This window comes from Cheilinus undulatus, linkage group 2, assembly GCF_018320785.1.
Source record: "Cheilinus undulatus linkage group 2, ASM1832078v1, whole genome shotgun sequence".
NCBI classification, from domain to species: domain Eukaryota; kingdom Metazoa; phylum Chordata; class Actinopteri; order Labriformes; family Labridae; genus Cheilinus; species Cheilinus undulatus.
Window position 1 is genome coordinate 37,240,962 of NC_054866.1, and position 18,908 is coordinate 37,259,869.

General features: G+C 42.9%; 1 protein-coding gene across 1 annotated transcript in view; it reads right to left on the minus strand.

Annotated features, from left to right (window-relative positions):
- Window positions 1–1,883: 1,883 nt before the first annotated feature.
- The window catches only part of cux1b (cut-like homeobox 1b), a 105,854-nt gene continuing 88,829 nt past the window's right edge, over window positions 1,884–18,908 (minus strand). The window contains 9 exon segments of the mRNA XM_041797104.1: window positions 1,884–7,827; window positions 8,190–8,454; window positions 11,256–11,444; window positions 11,595–11,882; window positions 12,518–12,659; window positions 14,980–15,536; window positions 15,649–15,750; window positions 16,252–16,335; window positions 17,060–17,860. Coding sequence (XP_041653038.1) covers window positions 7,320–7,827; window positions 8,190–8,454; window positions 11,256–11,444; window positions 11,595–11,882; window positions 12,518–12,659; window positions 14,980–15,536; window positions 15,649–15,750; window positions 16,252–16,335; window positions 17,060–17,860 — 2,936 coding nt within the window. The 3' untranslated portion in view covers window positions 1,884–7,319.

Here is an 18,908-nt window from a genome sequence, read left to right on the forward strand (position 1 = left end):
ATGATGCTCCTGGGTAGCCTATTTAAGGACTTTTTTTTCAAGCCTTTATTTGAAAGACAGGACAGTGGATAGAGACAGATATCAGGAAGAGAAAGAGAGTGCAGAGAACAAGCCGAGCCCAGGCTGTCCACCTTTAGAACAGCCTCTGTGCATTACGCAAGCAGACGTAACCACTAGGCCACGGCCGCTCTCTGATTAGCCAGAAGAATGTCCCTCAAACAACATGGGTGTCAAACAGTATTAGTTTCTGAACTTTCTGTTTTGGTCCATTTTGGCACTCCTTTGGAACAAAATCGCCTCGTTTCTCTTCACCAATTTTGTTGGTACGTTCTGGAAAAGCATTTTAATTAAAAAAAATCCATTCTAAAGGTTTCCAGCAGTCTAATTTGTCAGTTAATAGGAATCTTTGCCATCAAAAATGTAAATAAGGAGTTCTGTAAAAACAGGAACATGAGTCAGTCTGGTATATAGGTCACATTGAATTCTCCCAAGGTGAAAAAGTTGAAACTCTCCCCTGTGAAATGATTGCTGTTCTTTTCAGTAAAGTCCATTAAGTAAGTCTATAATATGAAAACTGAGCTCTCAAACTTAAAGCTCACTGCCCTCCTCCATCTGTCACTTCTCTTTAAAAGAGGAGTGTTTTAGTCAAAACAGCACTCTATAAGGTTTATTTACTTAATGGTATACTCCCCTTTTTCTTTAAATGCAAGGCCAAGAGAGAAAAGCGGTTAAAAAGTGGTGCCAACCAAGGTTAATATGGTTAACTAAAACTAACTAAATGAACAACAAACAACAAACAATTTTATTCATATTTATCATGCCGCTTTACTGAAAATAGAACTGATGTCATAAAAAAGAGCAAACGTATTATAAACTGTAAGCTGACGCTGAAAGCTAGTCGTTTAGGAATGAATACTGGCTGGGATAGTCCATAAAAAGGGCAAAAACTCTAGTTATGTTTGCCATAGTTTCCCTTCTGCTAATTCTAATGCTTTTGTGCTATGGTGGGGGCTCCATGTAAAATACTGATCACTGATAAGCAGAATCAAATGGCATGGCAGCTGTGCAAATGCAAGTAAGATCAATATAAACTTAGATTTAATATTATTTAATGCAATGGTTCTCAAATGGTCGGGCATCAGGACCTAACTCCACCTTTTTATGATAAATAGCGACCCAGATTAAAAAAAAAACAAACAACAGTTACACCACTAAAATATATCCCTAATAAGTGTTGCAGTTTGGACCCTAAATGGATCAAAACATGACTTTACAAAGCGGAAGGATAAAACGAACATGCCATCTTATGATTTTCACGCGATGGCATTGATTTTGGGTAACCTCTCAAAGAATTTCCCAATTTTCAAACCAGCTGTTATCCAGGGAAAAGGAGATAAATAAGTTTAACTTTACTTTTCATCATAGGAAAACTTCAAAATATTGTATGGATGTACAATACGTCCACTTATGGCTTCCGTATATGAGACTTGTAAGCCTTTTTTTGGCATATATTCATAACCCAATTGAAAGGGCTTCACACCCCTCTTTCTGTCCTGACCCACCAGTTGAGAACCACTGGTTCGATGCATGAGTCCAGTAATGAGACATCTGAGCAGGCGACATCATCTCTGGGGAGGCTGGAATCAATTTCTTTAAATCTAGGGACGTACCAGCAAACATTGCAGTGGCCTCTTTGATCGGCTCTGGGATGTTTTCCAGGTTGCTGACCTCTGAGCCCTCTGTGTCTGGGCGGGGCAGGGAGGACAAGGCCTGGATGGTGCTCAGGTCGTGCTCCAGCTTTAGGATGAGCTCTTTCTGCTCGGAGCTCGTCCTCACCGCAGCCGAGAACTCCACCTGCAGGTCGGCATAACGGCCTGTTGAGAGCAGAGGGAAAATGTGTAGATATAAAATATTTACGATTCACTTTGATGGAGGATTTTATTAAAGGTTCCTAAAATAACTCACCTTTGGAAGAGGCAAATGGAAGACCCCCTTTTTACTGCCTGAATCTTTCCTGGCTTTCTAACTCATCTCTTTCTCTGAGAATACTTATTTTACTATCCATGTGTTCAACAAGAAAAAAAAAAACAGCCACGGCACACTTTTAGTATTTGTATAAAAGAGATTTACTTCAATTATCACACCTAGGGTGCATGTGAATAATAATGATGATGAATCAAATGTCAATCATAACAAATACATTGTGAACGTTTCATACAGTGATATTGCTTTTCAATGTTGTAGAAGGGACTGTTTTACAGTGCTGAGAACAAACAACATGATACGTTTAGTAAATAGAAAGATAACGAAACCATGATACATGAGGAAAAACAAAAGGGGAAGGACACCCCGAAAAGGAGAAAAAAAGCATCTCAGGAGTGACAGAAGTGCTAGGGAAACATCTTTCAAAACAAAAAAAGAAAAATCTTAACCATCCCTTTACAGTCATGCAGCCTTTTGTACTACAACACACATATACGCGCACACTCACTCACATATAAAAAAAAGAAAGCAGTGGGAGAAGTTATGAGAATTATTACTTCCACGTTCTTGATGACAGGTTGGAAAAAAAATGGTCTAAAACACTCTGTATTCGCTAAAGCCTCAACAAGCATCTTAAAGCTTTCCATTTGGGGGGGAGGTGTGGGGGAAGGGGGTGAAGCTCTCCCCCCTCCCCGGGTCATTTGGTTGTCAGACTACACTGTGGTTTAAGCTATGGGTGAACTGAAGCGACAACACAAGGTAGCAACATTCAGAAAAACTGTCAGCAACCTTTCGACAGAGGTGGAGAAAACTATTTCACTATTTGGCTTTTTGCTTCCTCTTTTTTTTTTTTTTTTAAATTTTTTTTTTAAGCGAGCGTTCGCTGAAATGTTTTTTATTGATCCAGAGCTGATCTCTGGGTAGTATGATGAAGCATGAAGAGGAAATGATTTAAGACTTAAAAAAATGATCTGAAGCCAATGTGAGAGGTGAGCAAGAAAACACAGAAAAAGCACGCAGGTAAAGGTGAGAGTAGCGGGAGATGGGGGGAGTTGAAAGGATGAGTGTATTGTGCTGTATTGTGTGTATGTATTACTGAGTGTGCTATGCATACAGCACCGCTGATTCGGAAAGTGTTTCCGTACAAAAACCCACTTCATAAGATATATTCTAAAAGTATTACAAAAAACATCTGAGGTTTTTCTTTCTTTTTTGTTTTTTCTTTTTTCCTGAATATGGTGACCAGTGCTGCTGTTCGGGCTTCCATTACAACTAATATGTCAAATGAATAACCACTACTTCAACAGATCATACAGTAAAGCTTTACAACTTCAGAAAACATGATATGATATACAGCATCTGTTACACCTTTACAATGTTATTCAACAGTGTATAGAATCATCTGATTTAAATTTGTAGAAAAATATCTGTGGATCATGGAAAAAGTCCTGAATCGTCCCTTCTCTCCTCCTGCCTTCAAAACAAAAGCATACTGTGACTATAGTGAATCAATAGCTACTTGATCGACTGTATTTACACGTCTCTTTTTCCCAAATAACCATTAGAATTGGCACACGTCATTATCAATACCTGTAGTGCCGTTTATTAATGTCACAGCAAACCTGACACAAACAGAAAAATACAAAATGCCCTATGAGTAAATTCAGTGTTATTACAGTGTACGCTGTTTCTGCATGCGTCCTCCTTCATTCAATGCTCTCGCTTTTCGTTGCTAGTAAGGTTATGTACAATGACAGAAATGCATTGTGGGAACAATGAAGATAAAATTAAAAAAAAACATGTCTGCAGGTGAGTCATGAGAAAACACAACTTCCATTTTTTGTCTTTTTTCACTCCAGCAATTACACACAGCCCTCTCAGGAGGGATGAGACTTAGAAGTACCAACATGGAGCGTAAGAAATAAATCTAGATCAAGGTATGGGATATATTACCAACAAATCAGGTGATATCGTCTACATCTAATGACATCACTAGTTTGGTGCCCTGCTTGGCAGTTAAAGGCACAAATCTGATGATCTCACATGGTTCGGGTGAGCTGATGGATCTGGCTATAAAACGGGTAATGGGTTAAGTGCTTATTAGACTTTACAGTAGCTATTCATCACCATGAAACACTGTGGTTCTTCAGTCCGAGCAGTCCGACAAGAGGCATAAGCCTTCAGTTTCTGCAGAAGACAGATGTTTCACATCAGTCGTCCACACGGAGAGCCAATGTTTGAGGAGTTTTAAAATTATTAGATTCATTACAATTTTGCATCTTAATGCAGTGCAACAGGATTATCAGTTTCTCTGACAGGCTGCCAACATGTAGAGTCAGGGAAAGGGGAGGCTGAAGGATCAACTGTGGAGGTTTTGGATAGAAACCAAAACATGTATAATATCTACAACTGTACAAGATGACGGGCCGTTCTGTCACACAGTTTGAGTTGAGGGGGCTACTGTATTAAAATACAGTATTCATGTTCAGCTATCTTTTGATTTTAGTGTTAAGATGCAGATAAGAGTCTGTGCTTGGTTCACAACCACTTTTTTTAAAAAAGGCATACATTTCCCAGAATCCCAGGATCGTACTTTGCTGTAGTGTTTACAGACCCTGTCCAAGGTACGTCTTAAAAACGATCCTAATAAGTGCTTTGTTACGGACTGCTATAGAAATGTCTGCATAATCATAGGCTGGCTTCCTGTTCAATGTGGCGTAGCACTCCTGCTCGCTGGTACACTTCTCTAATCTCAATTTGGCAGATATGACCTCTTTCAAGTTAACATGTGATCTCATGTTTAGGTAATTTCATTTGACGTATTCGACAAAGAGTACACACTTGGACCTGTTAATGACGTGATGAGAGCGGGCGAACTCTATCTAAAGAAAGCTGCATGCCCTGTCGAGCGGTAGTGTTGGGCTTGCCCAAGAGAGAAAAAAAACATTATTGGAGAGTAGAAAACAGGAAAAGAGATATGCTATAATATATTCACTGATTTTGATATGTCCTTTGATTCTCTAGCTAGCAATTAAAGAGCATAACTGTTGTGGTAAAAAGCTTAATGCTTATGGGAGCATGAACTGTAGCAAACACATTTCTCAAAGCTATTGAAATGACACTAAACTTTAGGATTCATGAATATACAAACAAATGAGAACTAGTACATCTTTGTAAATATTAACCAATACTGCCGGCAGTCTATACGTCTAATAAAAATGTTACTTGCCCTCAGGAACAGTATAATCCCTTAAAAAATAGACAACTCAAATGATAAGACATTAAATGAAAAATACAGCACCTATAAATAAGCAGAATAAAAACCAAACTATAAATGCAAAATAGCAATAAAACCAAGCTACAGTAAATCATAGTATTACACTACTGTGTGAGAAGATTAATGTAATGGTAACGCATCAAACAGCTTAAAGAAGGGTGTCAGTTGTGCACTAGTAGTGTGTGCAAGTAGATACGAAATATGACCCCACTCATTGGAAACACTGAACACTCCTCAATCAAACACGCTCTTGTGCACACGCTTGTATCGACAGGCGTGTGTGTACATGCACTCACGCTTACACGCACACAAAGGGGAGGCAGTAGGCTGACAGGCACTGAGGGCTTGTGTGGGACAGGGAGGAGGTGATATGCCTTAGAATTTGTAGTGTATACAGTAGAATTCAATGCAAAAAGACGTACATCCCTGGATACAGGAGAGACTGGAGGAGAGTGTAACTACTCACACCAGGGTGGGGGTGAATTCACTTAAACGGCAGCCAACAGAAGTACAGATTGACAACATCTGTACGTTGCAAATATTCACTAAAGCCCAACGTTTTCAGTCAAAAATGTCGTTATTGAGAATCTGCTTCTTCAGTCGGAGTGAATTGACCTCAACCCTGACTTACATGCAGGCAAATACAAATGCACACAAAACGCACACGCTCACAAGCACGCACGCTCTTCCTGATTTGGCCTATAAAAAGACAAGTGTTTGTGAACAGAGAAGGTTTTTTTTTTGAGAAGTCTCACACACACCCAGCAGGTCCAGTGCTGGGTAAAAGCTGTGAACGTTCACAACCTAAAAACAACAAGAGACACGTAAAGTATCACCATGTCAGACAGCTACAGTACTACGTGAATTCATCGTATCGTATTTCACCAATGCAACATTTTTCCGTTCTAATTTTTTTTAAAACAGTAACTTGTTATTCTCTTATTTTCTGCTCTTATTTTGTACTAATTAAAAATGATTCCTAAAATTCCCTATTTTGTACTCTTTAGAGTCAATAGACTGTGCAATCTCTTATTGGCAACCAAATTGCAATATGAAAAAAAGAGATCATCCTTCATCCTTAAAAGAAGGGTTTAAGGAGGCAAAAAGAGGGTTTCATCCTTCCTTCCTTCCTCTTCAGATGAGTGCGTGTTTGTAAGGAATTAAAGAGATCCTTCTGGCCATCACATGGCTGTCAGCAGGATATGGGACACAACAGGTCAAAGTTCATCTTTCTTACATCAGTAACCATGGCAGCTCAGCCGGCAGGCCAAACACTACCCTCTAAGAGTGTAGGAGTGAGATACAAAAGAAAACATGCTGCCATTGAGAAGAGAGCACACACACAAACTTACACACCTTTTTTTGGGTGTGTAAACACGCAGACACAACCCCTAACACACAAACACACACACTAACACACACACGCAGTGAGTGAAAAAGGCAAAGGGTTTGTAACAGTCACTCTACAGTGTGAAAAATGAGGCGTCTCACTGAGTGAGGGGAGGTCTGTGGACACTTGGGAGGTGAGAAGAAGAGCGGAAAAAATCTCCTTTAAGAAAGTGAGAGTTCTTGTAAGAGAGTTCCTGTCTCTATCTATCATCTATCAGTGTCTATCACTGTGACAGCTGCTGTGTCAGGCCTTGCCTGTGTTTCAGAGTCCAGGTTTCAAGCCCAGCTGTGGGTCAGACCCCAGCTCTGGGCTAACCAGTCTGGTGCACCAGTGGCTGGTGATAGGGGGGAGGTACAGCAGGGCCGGAGGCCAGCAGGACGGCTAAGTGCTTTTCTCAGTACAAAAACAAAACTCAGTTTAAAAAAAAAAGGAGAGACACATAGGTTCTCTTATTTTGTTCTTCTAGGTATTCAGTAAATCTTCTTTTTAAGGGTTTTGCCAACCACTCTTTGTTTCTTTCCTCTTTTGGGAAAGCCTCTATGTAATAAAAATGGCTGCTGAGCTTGACTTTGGCTGTGTCCACTCTCCAACTGGAACAAAGCAGGAGGGGTCCAAGGTTCGAGGTCGTGAGGTTATGAGACAAGAGGGACGAGGGACGGTCAGAGAGAGCTAAAACTCCCACTCTGAGGGATCCTCTTTGCTGGCAGCCTTCTCCAGCCTGTGGATGATGTTATTCAGATTGGCTGCTTTCTTCTTGCGCAGATTGTTGTCCCTGGGGTTTCTGGCAGGGCCAGAGGCTGGGATGTTTGTACTAGAGGCAGAGCTACTGGAGGACGCCTCTGTGAGGCTGAAGAGACCCAGTCCACCCTGCCCACAGCTGGAGCCTGGCCCGACTAAGCCTGCAGTGCTGCAGTCTAGCTGGGCAGGGGAGTTATTAGAGCCCCCTGCCTCAGACTCAGCCTCCATGTCATGGTCTTTGCATCCTCCTCTGTGATCCTCCAGGCTCAAGCCCAGTCCTTGGCGTGTCTCCACTGTGCCCTCAGATTCTGTCCCATCACAGCTGTCCCCCTCTCCTGATTTGGACCCTCTGAGGGAAGGGGAGCCCCCATCACTGCCGGGCCCCATCCCTCCAGCTGCCTGGATCTCCTCTATGAAGAGTTCTCGCCGGATACGTGACCTGGTGAAGACACACAAGTTTAGTCACGCAACTCACACCATAAAATCAAACATTTTCTTCTGCAGGCGTGATGCATTTTAAAATATGACAGATGTAAAAACACTGTATGAGTGTACTCAAGGCCCTTCAGGACGACAGGGAAGAAACCAAAACCCTCTCTGGCTGAAAATATCCACATACTGTAGGCCCATTTAGTCCCAGTATTAACATTTAGAAGAAAACCTTTCTAAAACTCAATTATACAAATGTAAAATTATAGAGAAAAAACATAAAGCTTCATTTTTTTTAAACGAAAAAATGATTCGGATTGTACAGTGTACTGAATTTATAAAGGCTTAATTCAAGCTGGTCTCTTTACTGACCTGTAATTATGGAACCAGTTGATAACAGTGCTGGTCTTCAGGTTGAGCTGGGAGGCCAGCTCCTCGATGGTTTTGGGTGAGGGGTAGGGCTTCTGCTGGTAGGCCCTCTTCAAGGCCTCCTTCTCTTCAGGGCCCAGCACCACCCTGGGCTTCTTCAGATGCTGCTGTCCTGGGCTCTGGGAGCCCTGGATGTACTCTGGCCCCACCAATCCCGTGTCCACAGTATGGCTGTCACTCAGGGAGCTGAGCCGCCTTTTCATGTAAGCTAAATGGAGACAAAAAATACACCAAGAGGAGTCAGCGCGTCAGATAATATGCAACTGGAGAGTATCCTTAATAAAATGATAATACTGCTATGAAATGCCAATGCTAGCTGTGGTAAACCAGGCTTTATTTTTGTGTCAATGAGCATCAACTCTGATATATATATATATCTCCAAGGTTAACAAGTCCAGACAGAGCAGCTTTTATTGATCAGCTGATCAGTCTTGGGATACATCTATTACTCAATTAGTCCATCACTAGAAAGTTCATCCTAAGTTTGTTAACCATTAATTACAGAAGCTTCACTATTTTAAAAATAACTTATTTCGGCTACTCATATATAAAAAAATGCTTGTTTTCTCACTTTTTTAATAACTGACATATTTCAAGTTTCATCTACTTCAATCCATCATTTTTCTTAACCACAGCTTCCTTGAATTTCAGACTTTCACCTTAAGACTTTAAAATACACTTGTGTTATGTTTTTGTACCTAAAATGTGGCAACAGAGTTTCCTTCATTATTAATACATTAGTATTGTATCTCATTGTAATGTACCTTATTGTGTTATACTGTATCGATCAGATGCTGGCTAAATAAAACAATACTATCAGCAGCAACATTTTATCGGCATTTTGATAGTTTATTAATTGTACATAATAAAACAATGAGTCCAGCAATTTTATCCCAACACTATTAATCTGACATTTTAGATTTATCACATTTCACATGGGGGCATTTATAAGTGGACTAAAACCTGTGATGTGTGAGGAAAATGCTCTCTGACTGGTCAGTTTCTTGCAGTTCATGTATACGCACCTATATGCAGACAACTTTGACACTTTAACTTGAGATAAATACATTTAAAAAAATATTCTGAGAGTCAAATATCTCTTTAATAAAGAAATAAATGAAAGAACTGTGTGAAGAGTGAACTTTGTTTGATACTTCGATCTTAATCAACCTGATAACGTTACCAAATGACATATTTTGCACTTAACAGCAGAAGACAATATGCAACAGAATAAATCCAAAAATAAGGTAATTTACAAAAGGGATAGAATGAGCATGCTCCCCAGCATTGTGTGTGTATTAGTCTGCCATAGTGTGCGCCACAGCGAGCGGTGAGTGTTTGTTTATTAACAGATCATGAATCGCATTATTTCTCTAATAATACATCAATTAATCAAGTGTTGATCGCTTTCCTGGGAGTGTACAGAGACATCTGCCCCGTTGAAAAGGTCAGAGGAATAAGCACTTCACAACAGCACCACGGACAAGCTCAATGCTTCCTGAGTTAGCCCGGATCAAGGTCGGTTCGTGCTCACAACACAAATGAACCGCACCAGAGTGTGAATGGAAGTGGACTGAGACCAGAGTTTGGTGGTCAGATTTCACAGCAGCACAAACAAATCAAACTCTGCAAACGGACTCGAGTTTGTTTCAAACAAACCAAACAGGCCAGGTGTGAATGCACTCTAAATCTGCACTGACCACTTATTCGACTGTGACATACTAAAAATGACTCATTTACTTATTCTGGGCTTAACTTTAGTGCCAAACACACTTAAAGTACTGAAGATTTTAAAGATTTAAGATAGAAGATTTCCTTGAACAAAAAATAGTTATAGTTCAGGTGTGATTTATAACAAGTTCTTGAAGATAATATACATCAAATCATTTTCTATACCTGATCCTGCCATCCTCTCCTACATCCACTAGGTGGTGTCGTTGTCTTTCTCAGGGGTTTTAACAATGAAAGCATCTCTTCCATTTTAAAGCAAACAAGCAGCATCGTTCTCTGCGGGCAGCAGCGGCTGAAAATGAACAGCTCATGGCAGCTTTACATGAGGTTGACATTTTCTCAACCCCAATACACGCTGCCAGATATATTAGTGTAGCAGGGAAAAACCCCTCAGAGCAAGGTTAGACCGCTCTGAAAGTTGTGTGCTGCCTCACAGGCTCGTACCACCAGGGTGAGGGGTCAAACACGGTTAGCCTAGACTAGGTCTGTGTCTTTCCTCTGGGCTCTGCTGTCGGCCAGGACTATTCCCCGATGCTATTTGGATGCATTACTTTGGGGTCAATAATCTAAAACGAAGTTGAACCCCACCCGCCCGGGCCCCAAACGCACTGGTTTAAGGTCAGTTTTGTTTTTTGCCCTTGTGCCTAGTTTGCAATATCAGGAGGGTAAACTGATCCTGGATGCTTGTGCCTGCTGGCAGATTCAAACATGCGCATCCCGTCTCCGCTGAGAGAGCTTCAAGTGGGCAGTCGGGGGTCACTGTGAGGCAGCGGGGAGGGCGAGGCCTCTCGGCTTTGCTGATTCTTAAACGCATCATGCAAACAGAGAGGAATAAAGGATGATGGGAGTGATAGAGCGGGCTGAGGGCTAACAAATGATAAAAATACAAGCTTATAGACACTAGTGATTATTATGATGATGACGATGATGAAGAGGAGTGCTGATGACTGTGAGTAAGCAGGCCCCCGGCAGTCCCCTAGCTGTCACATCTAATACAGTATGTGATGTCTGCGGTCCTGATTGGTACTGACATCACACCAAGATGACTGTGATCTGCACAACATGCTCTGCTGTCCTGCACAAAGGATACTGTGTGCAGATGTGCAATTCAAAGGCTGCTACTCATGTATTTCTGATTGTATTTAGAAAATAAGTGCATGCTTAAGCAGATAACAGGAATTTTTAATCTTCTGTCTCTGTGTTTTTTCCATTCTTTCAGCAGGCATTCTGCTCCGTATGGATGTGTTTATTAGCTAGGATTTTGCTCTCACTACACACCTTTCTTCTCCAGGCGTTTCATATCCATGAGTTTCTCAACACTGTGTGGATCCTGAAGCCAGAGCTGCATGCGGACGAAGGGCTCTCTGCCCTTCAGGCTGAGCTTGTGCCAGGGTTTGGGCCTGGCCAGCAGGTCTGAGACAGAACCCTGAGTCAGACCCAGGATAGTCTCCCCAAACAGACGCTGGCCTGGTTAGGCAAAAGAGAGGAAATGAAAAAGTCATTTCAGGGAACTGATTCAAAGGCTGAATAATTCATCAAAAATAAAGAAGAGTGGGGAGGGGGAAAAGGGAAAAAGAGTGACTAAACTGCACAGAAAGCTGCTCCTGTGTATCTTACCGAGGTTGTTATCAGTCAGCACCTCCTTGACCTTCTTGGTGATGGCGTAGGTATCAAGCTCAGGGGACATTGCAACCATTTCCTGGATGCTGAGACCAGAATGACCGGGCAGAGGCAGCGGGGTGCCGGGCTGAGACTCTCCACCTGAAGGATCCTCAGACAGAGGTTTGAGACTGGAGGACTGAGAAATGAGTGGATCCCCGGCGAGGCCATTGACAGACTCCTCAGCTGAACTGAGAGGTGACTCTGGAGCAGGGCTGCAGCTCGCCGACGTCTTCGGTGTACCTTCTGCTTAAGGAGAGGAGACAGAGCGAGACAGATCACACAGGTTAGGAGATATGTTACTGTGTGAGAAAACCGAGTTTCATCTCCTCTCCCTGCTGCGCTTGGGAGGGACTTCAGTCACACAACATCAATTAATTTAATTCCTGTTAAACAAACAGCAAAGGTGCTTAAGTTTTCAGTTTGAAGCTTTTTTGGCTTCCTCCTCCTTTTCCTTCATCTCCCTGTCTCTGTCTGTGTAGTACTGCTGTGCAGCTCAGCAGGCTGGAAGAGAGCAGTCATGAGGAGCTGTCAGTGTACATTAGCTGCTGTTTACACCCCCAGAGAGAAAGAGAGACACACACACGCACACAAGCACGCATACGCACACACATACGCAGAGCTGCCATCTGGCGCTGCAACACTAACTTGTCTATGACATGACAAACCAGCAGCTTGCTGGCTGACACTGCCACAGCACTGAGGATGGGGGGATGGTGGGAGAAGGAGGGAGGGGTGGGAGGAGGAGGGAGGGGTGAGTGAGTGACAGTCTGACAGTAACAACTAGCCACTAGCTCTAATCAGGCTTTCAGAATAATGCTCTAGCCCAAGGAGCCTGGTTGTGTGAATCTAATGTGTGTGTATGTCTGTGATTTGTTTACCTTGGTTGGGAGCTGGCTGGATGTGTGCGTTTTGCCCCTGGTCTCCGTTGAGCCACGGCTGCATGCGGAGGTACGGCTCTCGGCTCCTCTGGTTCAACTTGTTCCACGGTTTGTGTCGAGACAGACTGTCACTCAATATTCCCTGAAACACACAGGCGGAGAAATGGCTCAGACATGCAACCGCTGTGGACTAAAAACCCAGAGATAAAAACAGAGCAAGGGCAGGGAAAGTACACGCTAGCACTAGGCGATATGGCCTAAAATTTGTACCATGGTATTATGGTATTTTTCTTGTCCTTTAGGGTAACTGTATTAATTATTATTATATCACTTTATTACAAAAATGAATCAGTTGGCACATTTAACTACATACTCAGCCCTCCTTCTCCCCTCAAACAACCCTGTGATGGCATACCCAACTTATGTCTGAGCATAAGATCAGAGAAAAATGACTTTAGAAATCTGTCTGAGGTCACTTCTTTATAAAGCACCTGCAGTTTTAAGTTCTGTTTCTCTCCTGCTGAGGTGAGTACAGCTGCTACTAGCTATACCAGTGGTTCTCAACTGTTGGGTCGGGACCCAAAGGTGGGTTGCAGAGCAGTTTCAGTGGGTCGCGACTAGGTGTCTGGGGAAAAAAAAAAAAAAAAAAAAAAACACAGCTGGGAAAAGTCCTTATTGGACATGCATCGATACCTTTAATTTTGTTAAACTGGGTAAATTTAAATGTTTGATCAATATTTCAACTAATTTATCTCCTCTTCTTGCAATAAATGGCTACTTTTCCCATGATAATGAGGTAATTTCACAAGTTCTCTGGAAAAATAGCAACAATTGACACATAATGATGGGGAAAGAGGGTAGGAATTTGTCAGGTTTTTCCCTTTTCTTTTTTATATCACGTATTTTGGTCCAAACAGGCTCCAAACAGCAACGTGTTCAATTAACTAAACGTGTTGTTGAAAAGTGTTTGAAAACTTGGGCAGCGATTTGTTGTTAGACAGTTGAAAACCACTGAGCTATAACATATTTCCTGATGTAGGCATTCACAATAAAAGCGATTGTAAAAAAAAATAACAACTGTTCCCTTATATTGTGAGGAGCTTGATGGAAATAGCATTTATCATTAATTTAACTTAGCTTTATCAAAGGTACCAGTGAGTTTAAGCAGTTACAGAGTTCATGTGATAATGCCACAGCCCCTTTCTCTGGCTGTGTCCAAAGTCATACACTTATTCCTGACTTCCTATTTACTATAAAGTGAGCTGTAAACTAAACTTTTTGCAAACTTCAGCTATGTGGCTCAGTGTATTGCTATCTCCTGATCAGCTGTTAATGCACACTGAAACCTTTAAAGAGCTTTTTAATCCATTGTAAGATGAATCACTGCAGCGCTGGGCTTGATCAATCCATTACAGCTCACAGCTTGTGTTAAAGCCTCAGATAGGCTGATATAGACGCTGTGCAATGTGATCGCACTTGCTGTATTGCTGCTACTAAAGACATCAAACTTTGAGATGCGAGAACCCTCGTTTTGCCTGTTTATGGTGCTGCACGTTAATTACAAAAGCACAAGAGTGCTGTCTGTCACTTATCACTCCACTATGCTAATGGCTGCATCAGTTATGCCTCATGTTTGCACTATAACACAAGACATACATTCATACCTATGATAGTGTTACAAAAAATGTACAGGTGACAGTATTGTTACTTGTTGACCCAGGGTACACAGAAAATCTGACATCCAGTTCAATACTTAAGGACCTTTTTCAAGACTTTCTTGATATATTTTAAAACCCAGTTATATTGGTGACACAGTTAAATGCATGTTTTGTGCAGAATGTAAGATGAAAATGTGAAAACATAGCCAAAATAATGCAGATAGTTTTTGTTGCTGTATTATGGAAATAAAGCTTTCTTTTAGATGCTAACAGCATTAACATTAACAGACTGTATGCTAGTATTATGCAGGGCAAAAGCTTCACTACAAAGCTCTTTTTGTATTTACAAAACCCAGTAAAATGTTAACAGTCATTGGCCCCAGCCTCAGCTCCAACACCTTCCCCTCCAACCACTTTTCACAAAACTTGCTTTTACCCACCGCTTGCATGCACACATTAAATGATCACATTGTTAATTTGCTATCTAGGGACACAGCAGAGCTTTAAGGATGCACTGATAGCTCAACAGACCAGAACACAAACAAGTGTGAAGACTCTTGCCTGATCTGGTGGAGTTTCATCAAAATCTAACTTGTGATTAAAACTAAATGTAAAACAACTACAACTTCTTTTGACAAATACAGAAAAAAGATCACAGCTACAAAATTAAGACCTCACAGTCTTGCATTCAATCCTTTGTAATACTTTTAAAAGCTTTCATTTCTGCTAAATTGATATAAACTTTTAATACTTTAAGTATTACGATGTTACCATGCACACAAGTGTTTTTCCTGCAACCCTCACCTCTTTGGAGTCCTCCTGGTTGTGGTTCTCGTCTCCTGTCTGGCTGCCTATCCCCCTGCGAGCATCCGTATGCATGTTGCTCCACCACTGCTCCCTCCAGTAGCCGATACCTCCAGAACTAGCAGAGCGGGCCGACCCCTCAGAGCCTCGACCCAGCCTGAGAGCTCCGTCAGTAGACAAGTCGATCCCTGAAGAAGTCCTAGCTTCTCGCTTCACGCTGGAGCTAAAGTCCAGGATTGGAGATGGGGACGAGGGCGAGGATAAGAGGGAGCTGTGGGGCTTCTTGAGGGAGAGGGCCAGGGGGTTATACGGGGGTAGAGGAGCAGTGAGTGAGGAGCTGAGGAGATCTCTCTGAGATAGTGATGAAGTGGAGGAGGAAGAGGAGGACGAGGCTTTGAGGATGGGCTCCAGTGCAGCCTGTTGGGCCTCCATCTCTCTGCGAGCCTGCTCCAGGATAGAGCGGATGGCCTCATCTGAGCCGCTGCCCCCTCCGCCTCCTATCCCCCCTCCACCCCCTCCTTTCAGTCCTGCATATGAAGTTTGGGCATGGGACAAGTCTGTTGAGCGAGAGACGAAAGAATTCATGAGTGACACTAACTAACAGTCAGCCAGAATGTATCATCTTCACTGCTTTGAATCCTCTGAGGATGAGAAAAAACACAGACTCACCAGCTTTCTGCACCTGCAGCTCTCTTTTAGCCTGCTCCAGGATGGACTTGATAGCCTCGTCTGAACCCGCCTCTGGGGTGCGGACACGAGCGGTAATGTTACCTGCAAAAAAGGGCAGAGGGAATTGGAGGAGATGAAAAATCTTGTCAGATTAAAAGCAGCGATAACATAGTAGGAAGCTGGTAAAGAGAACAATACCCAAGCTTATAAAGACGCTGAATAATTACACCATAGCACAGCACAAAGAACAACATTCCCAACACTGAGCTTCAACTTACTACACTGGAGGGATTGTCATAATTTTTTTCTGGTCCCTCTGGAGCTCACGCATGCACATGTGCTACAGGGTTCGTACAGTAAATGCTCCCCACAGAATAACAACTAGCAATAAAATCCTTAAATACACATGCTGGCTTTTGCTTTGACGCAAGTCACTGGAGCTGTGCGGTTATCTTCAAGGCACATGTATATCTGCATCCCAAATTAATAAACCCCAACTCACACGCAAGCACACACGCACACGCGATAGATACAGTTCACCCTGACACAAACATGCCACACGGACAGAACGTGCTAGAATCTCTGTGTGTGAAGGGGACAGACCTGTGTGTGAAGCTGTATTGGAGAGGGCTCTCCGCTTCGGGACATCCTGAAACACTCGGCTAAGCTGGGGCTGGCCTGAGCCCTCTGTTAAAAACAATATACCACACACTATGTTACAGCACTTGTGTGTTTGTTTTCTTTAACAGCTAGACTATACGATGTCCTACAATGATCTGCAAATGTATGGAATGTGTGGACTCTTCGATCCAGTGCATTTTATAGTACCATTAAAGCATTGATCTTTACCATCTGTGGCCCCTGCAGGAATCAAACCTCTACCTCCTACAGGAATATTAAACTACATTGACAGACTAGCGAGATTCATGATGTAAAAGCACATATTAAACAGGACACAATAAGTGTAGTTTTTAAAACAGACTGCATGTCTGAGACTTGGTTGGTGGACTTTTTTTTTTTTTTTTTTTTTTTAAACATGGGGTCCACCTTCAATCAGAAATGTCCTGATGCGTTAACAAAAGCAGGCCCAGGCTAATCGAATCCACCCGTAGTTAACAGTATCCTTGCCTACCTCCTAGTTCCCCAACCGATCAATACTATTGATGTGTGAAAGGTTTCTGTATTGACCACTATAGCTAGGAGAGGCTCTTGGGATCGGTGCGTGACTCAAAACACACAGGTGTGGCACAGGATGGGAGTTAGGAAAGAGAAAGAAAAATAAAAAGCTAGTCCATATTGACAGGCTAATCAATGTCTCTGTGCAGGGCTACACACACACACACACACACACACACACATGCAAGACACACAATCTCTCTCACACAGACACATTTAACATACACAGGCTCACCTCTCTGACGGCCCTGGATGCTGCGCAGAGCAAGGATGTTCTGCTCATCGGCGAGGAACTGCCTCATCTTATGGAAGGGCTCCTTCCCTCGGATGGTTAGCTTGTTCCACGGCTTTGGTCTGGCCAGGATCTCGCTGACCGAGCCCTGGGAGAGTCCCAGCACGTAGTGGCCGAACACACGCTGACCAATGTTGTGCTTGATCAGCTGCTCTTTCACCTGCCGAGCGATCTCTGCCGTGTCCATATCCTCCCCGTCCAGAATGCTCCCTGTGGTGGCGTCAGAATGGCTCGGCGACGGGGACGGGGCGCTGCCGGCAGTGCTACTCCCGTTTACTGGAGCTATGTCAGGGCTGGCAGGGGGTGGCTGGGGGCTGCTGGCTGCCAGAGGGATGGCAGCAGACCCGGAACCAGGGGTGGAGGTAGGGATGGAGCTAAGGGTGGGGGTGAAGGGGGTGAAAAGTAAAGCCCCACTGGGGATTCCAGATGACTCCTGCAAGGCTTTGGAGTAGAAGGTCTGGAGCAGCTGCCGCTGAATCAGAGAGTTCAGAGCCATCTTCCCCCCCACCAGAGGAAACACAGGGGAGTAGAAGTCCTGGCCAATGCCTGTGGGAGTGAAAGGGTGCGCTTCGCCGCTGCTGGTGGTGGTGGCAGTGTTGAGGGGATCCGTGTGAGTGCGAGACAAGGGGAGCTGGGAGGAGGAAGGGAGAGAGGGGGGAGGAGGAGGGGGCGAGGAAGAGGGGTCGCTTGGCATGGGCTCCTCCTTGGGTTCGGACTCTTCTGTCCCTTTTCGCCTGGCTGACCCTACAAGAAAGGTCAAACACACCATGCATTATGGGGGAGTCAACAAAAAAGGGGTTCCAAAAAAAGAGAGACAAAAAAAATAACAAAAGTTATCTTAATCAAGTCTTTTCCAAATTAGTGAACTTTGTTTTTCCTTTTTTGCCAACCCCCCCAGACAAAGTGCCCATGCATTTGTGATTTCAACCTTTCTTGTAAGCTACAGCCTGGAAGAAGAAAAGGACAAACAAAACAATTGACACTGTGCCACTTAGGCAGATTAGCTCGGCCCATGGCTCAGCCGCTCGCGCTCTCTCTCTCTCTCTCTCTCTCTCTCGCAGGCAGAGTGGAAGTAACTGGACTGGGTAAAACGATGTCCTTAGATAGCAATACACCATGTGAGTCCTCTTCTGTGCTGCTGCAGTGGGTTCCTAAACACTGAATTAATCCATCGCTCATGCAGAATCATAGTCCTTAGTTCATAAAAACTACAGCCAGGATATAAAAACAAAAGGCAATAAAAACATCTACATTTGAACAAAAAAATAGATGCAGTTCACCTCAAAAAACAAAGACTGTGCTGACTGAGTAAAGACCTTAATTCACCTCTGTTCTCAATTGTTCAAATGATTTTCATATTCACCAAAACAAACACAGAAATAAACAATTTTCTCTCAGTCTTAACTACTAGAATCCATCTTGTTGATAAGCACTGGAGAGAAATATTATTCTAATGCATAACCACTAAGACTTAACATGATTGAGTAAGACAGTAAGCTCCCTTTACTGTGAATGTTAATCAATTCAAAGCTATTCAACTATTCAAGCCCAAAGCAATGACATTTCAAACCCATAAACACTGTTGCAGAGGGCAAGAGACCTGATGTAGGGCCAATAGTACTATGTCCTCATTTTTGTGTAAAAACTGCAACTCTGCTACTGTTCAGGCTGACCTCCTGCTGCGGGATGCAAAGAAACCACATGTGCATTTATTTCCTTTGCATGAAGTGTGGGGCTAAGGCATAAATGTTCCAGGAACGTGACAGATTTGCATTTATTTTGTATGTTACCA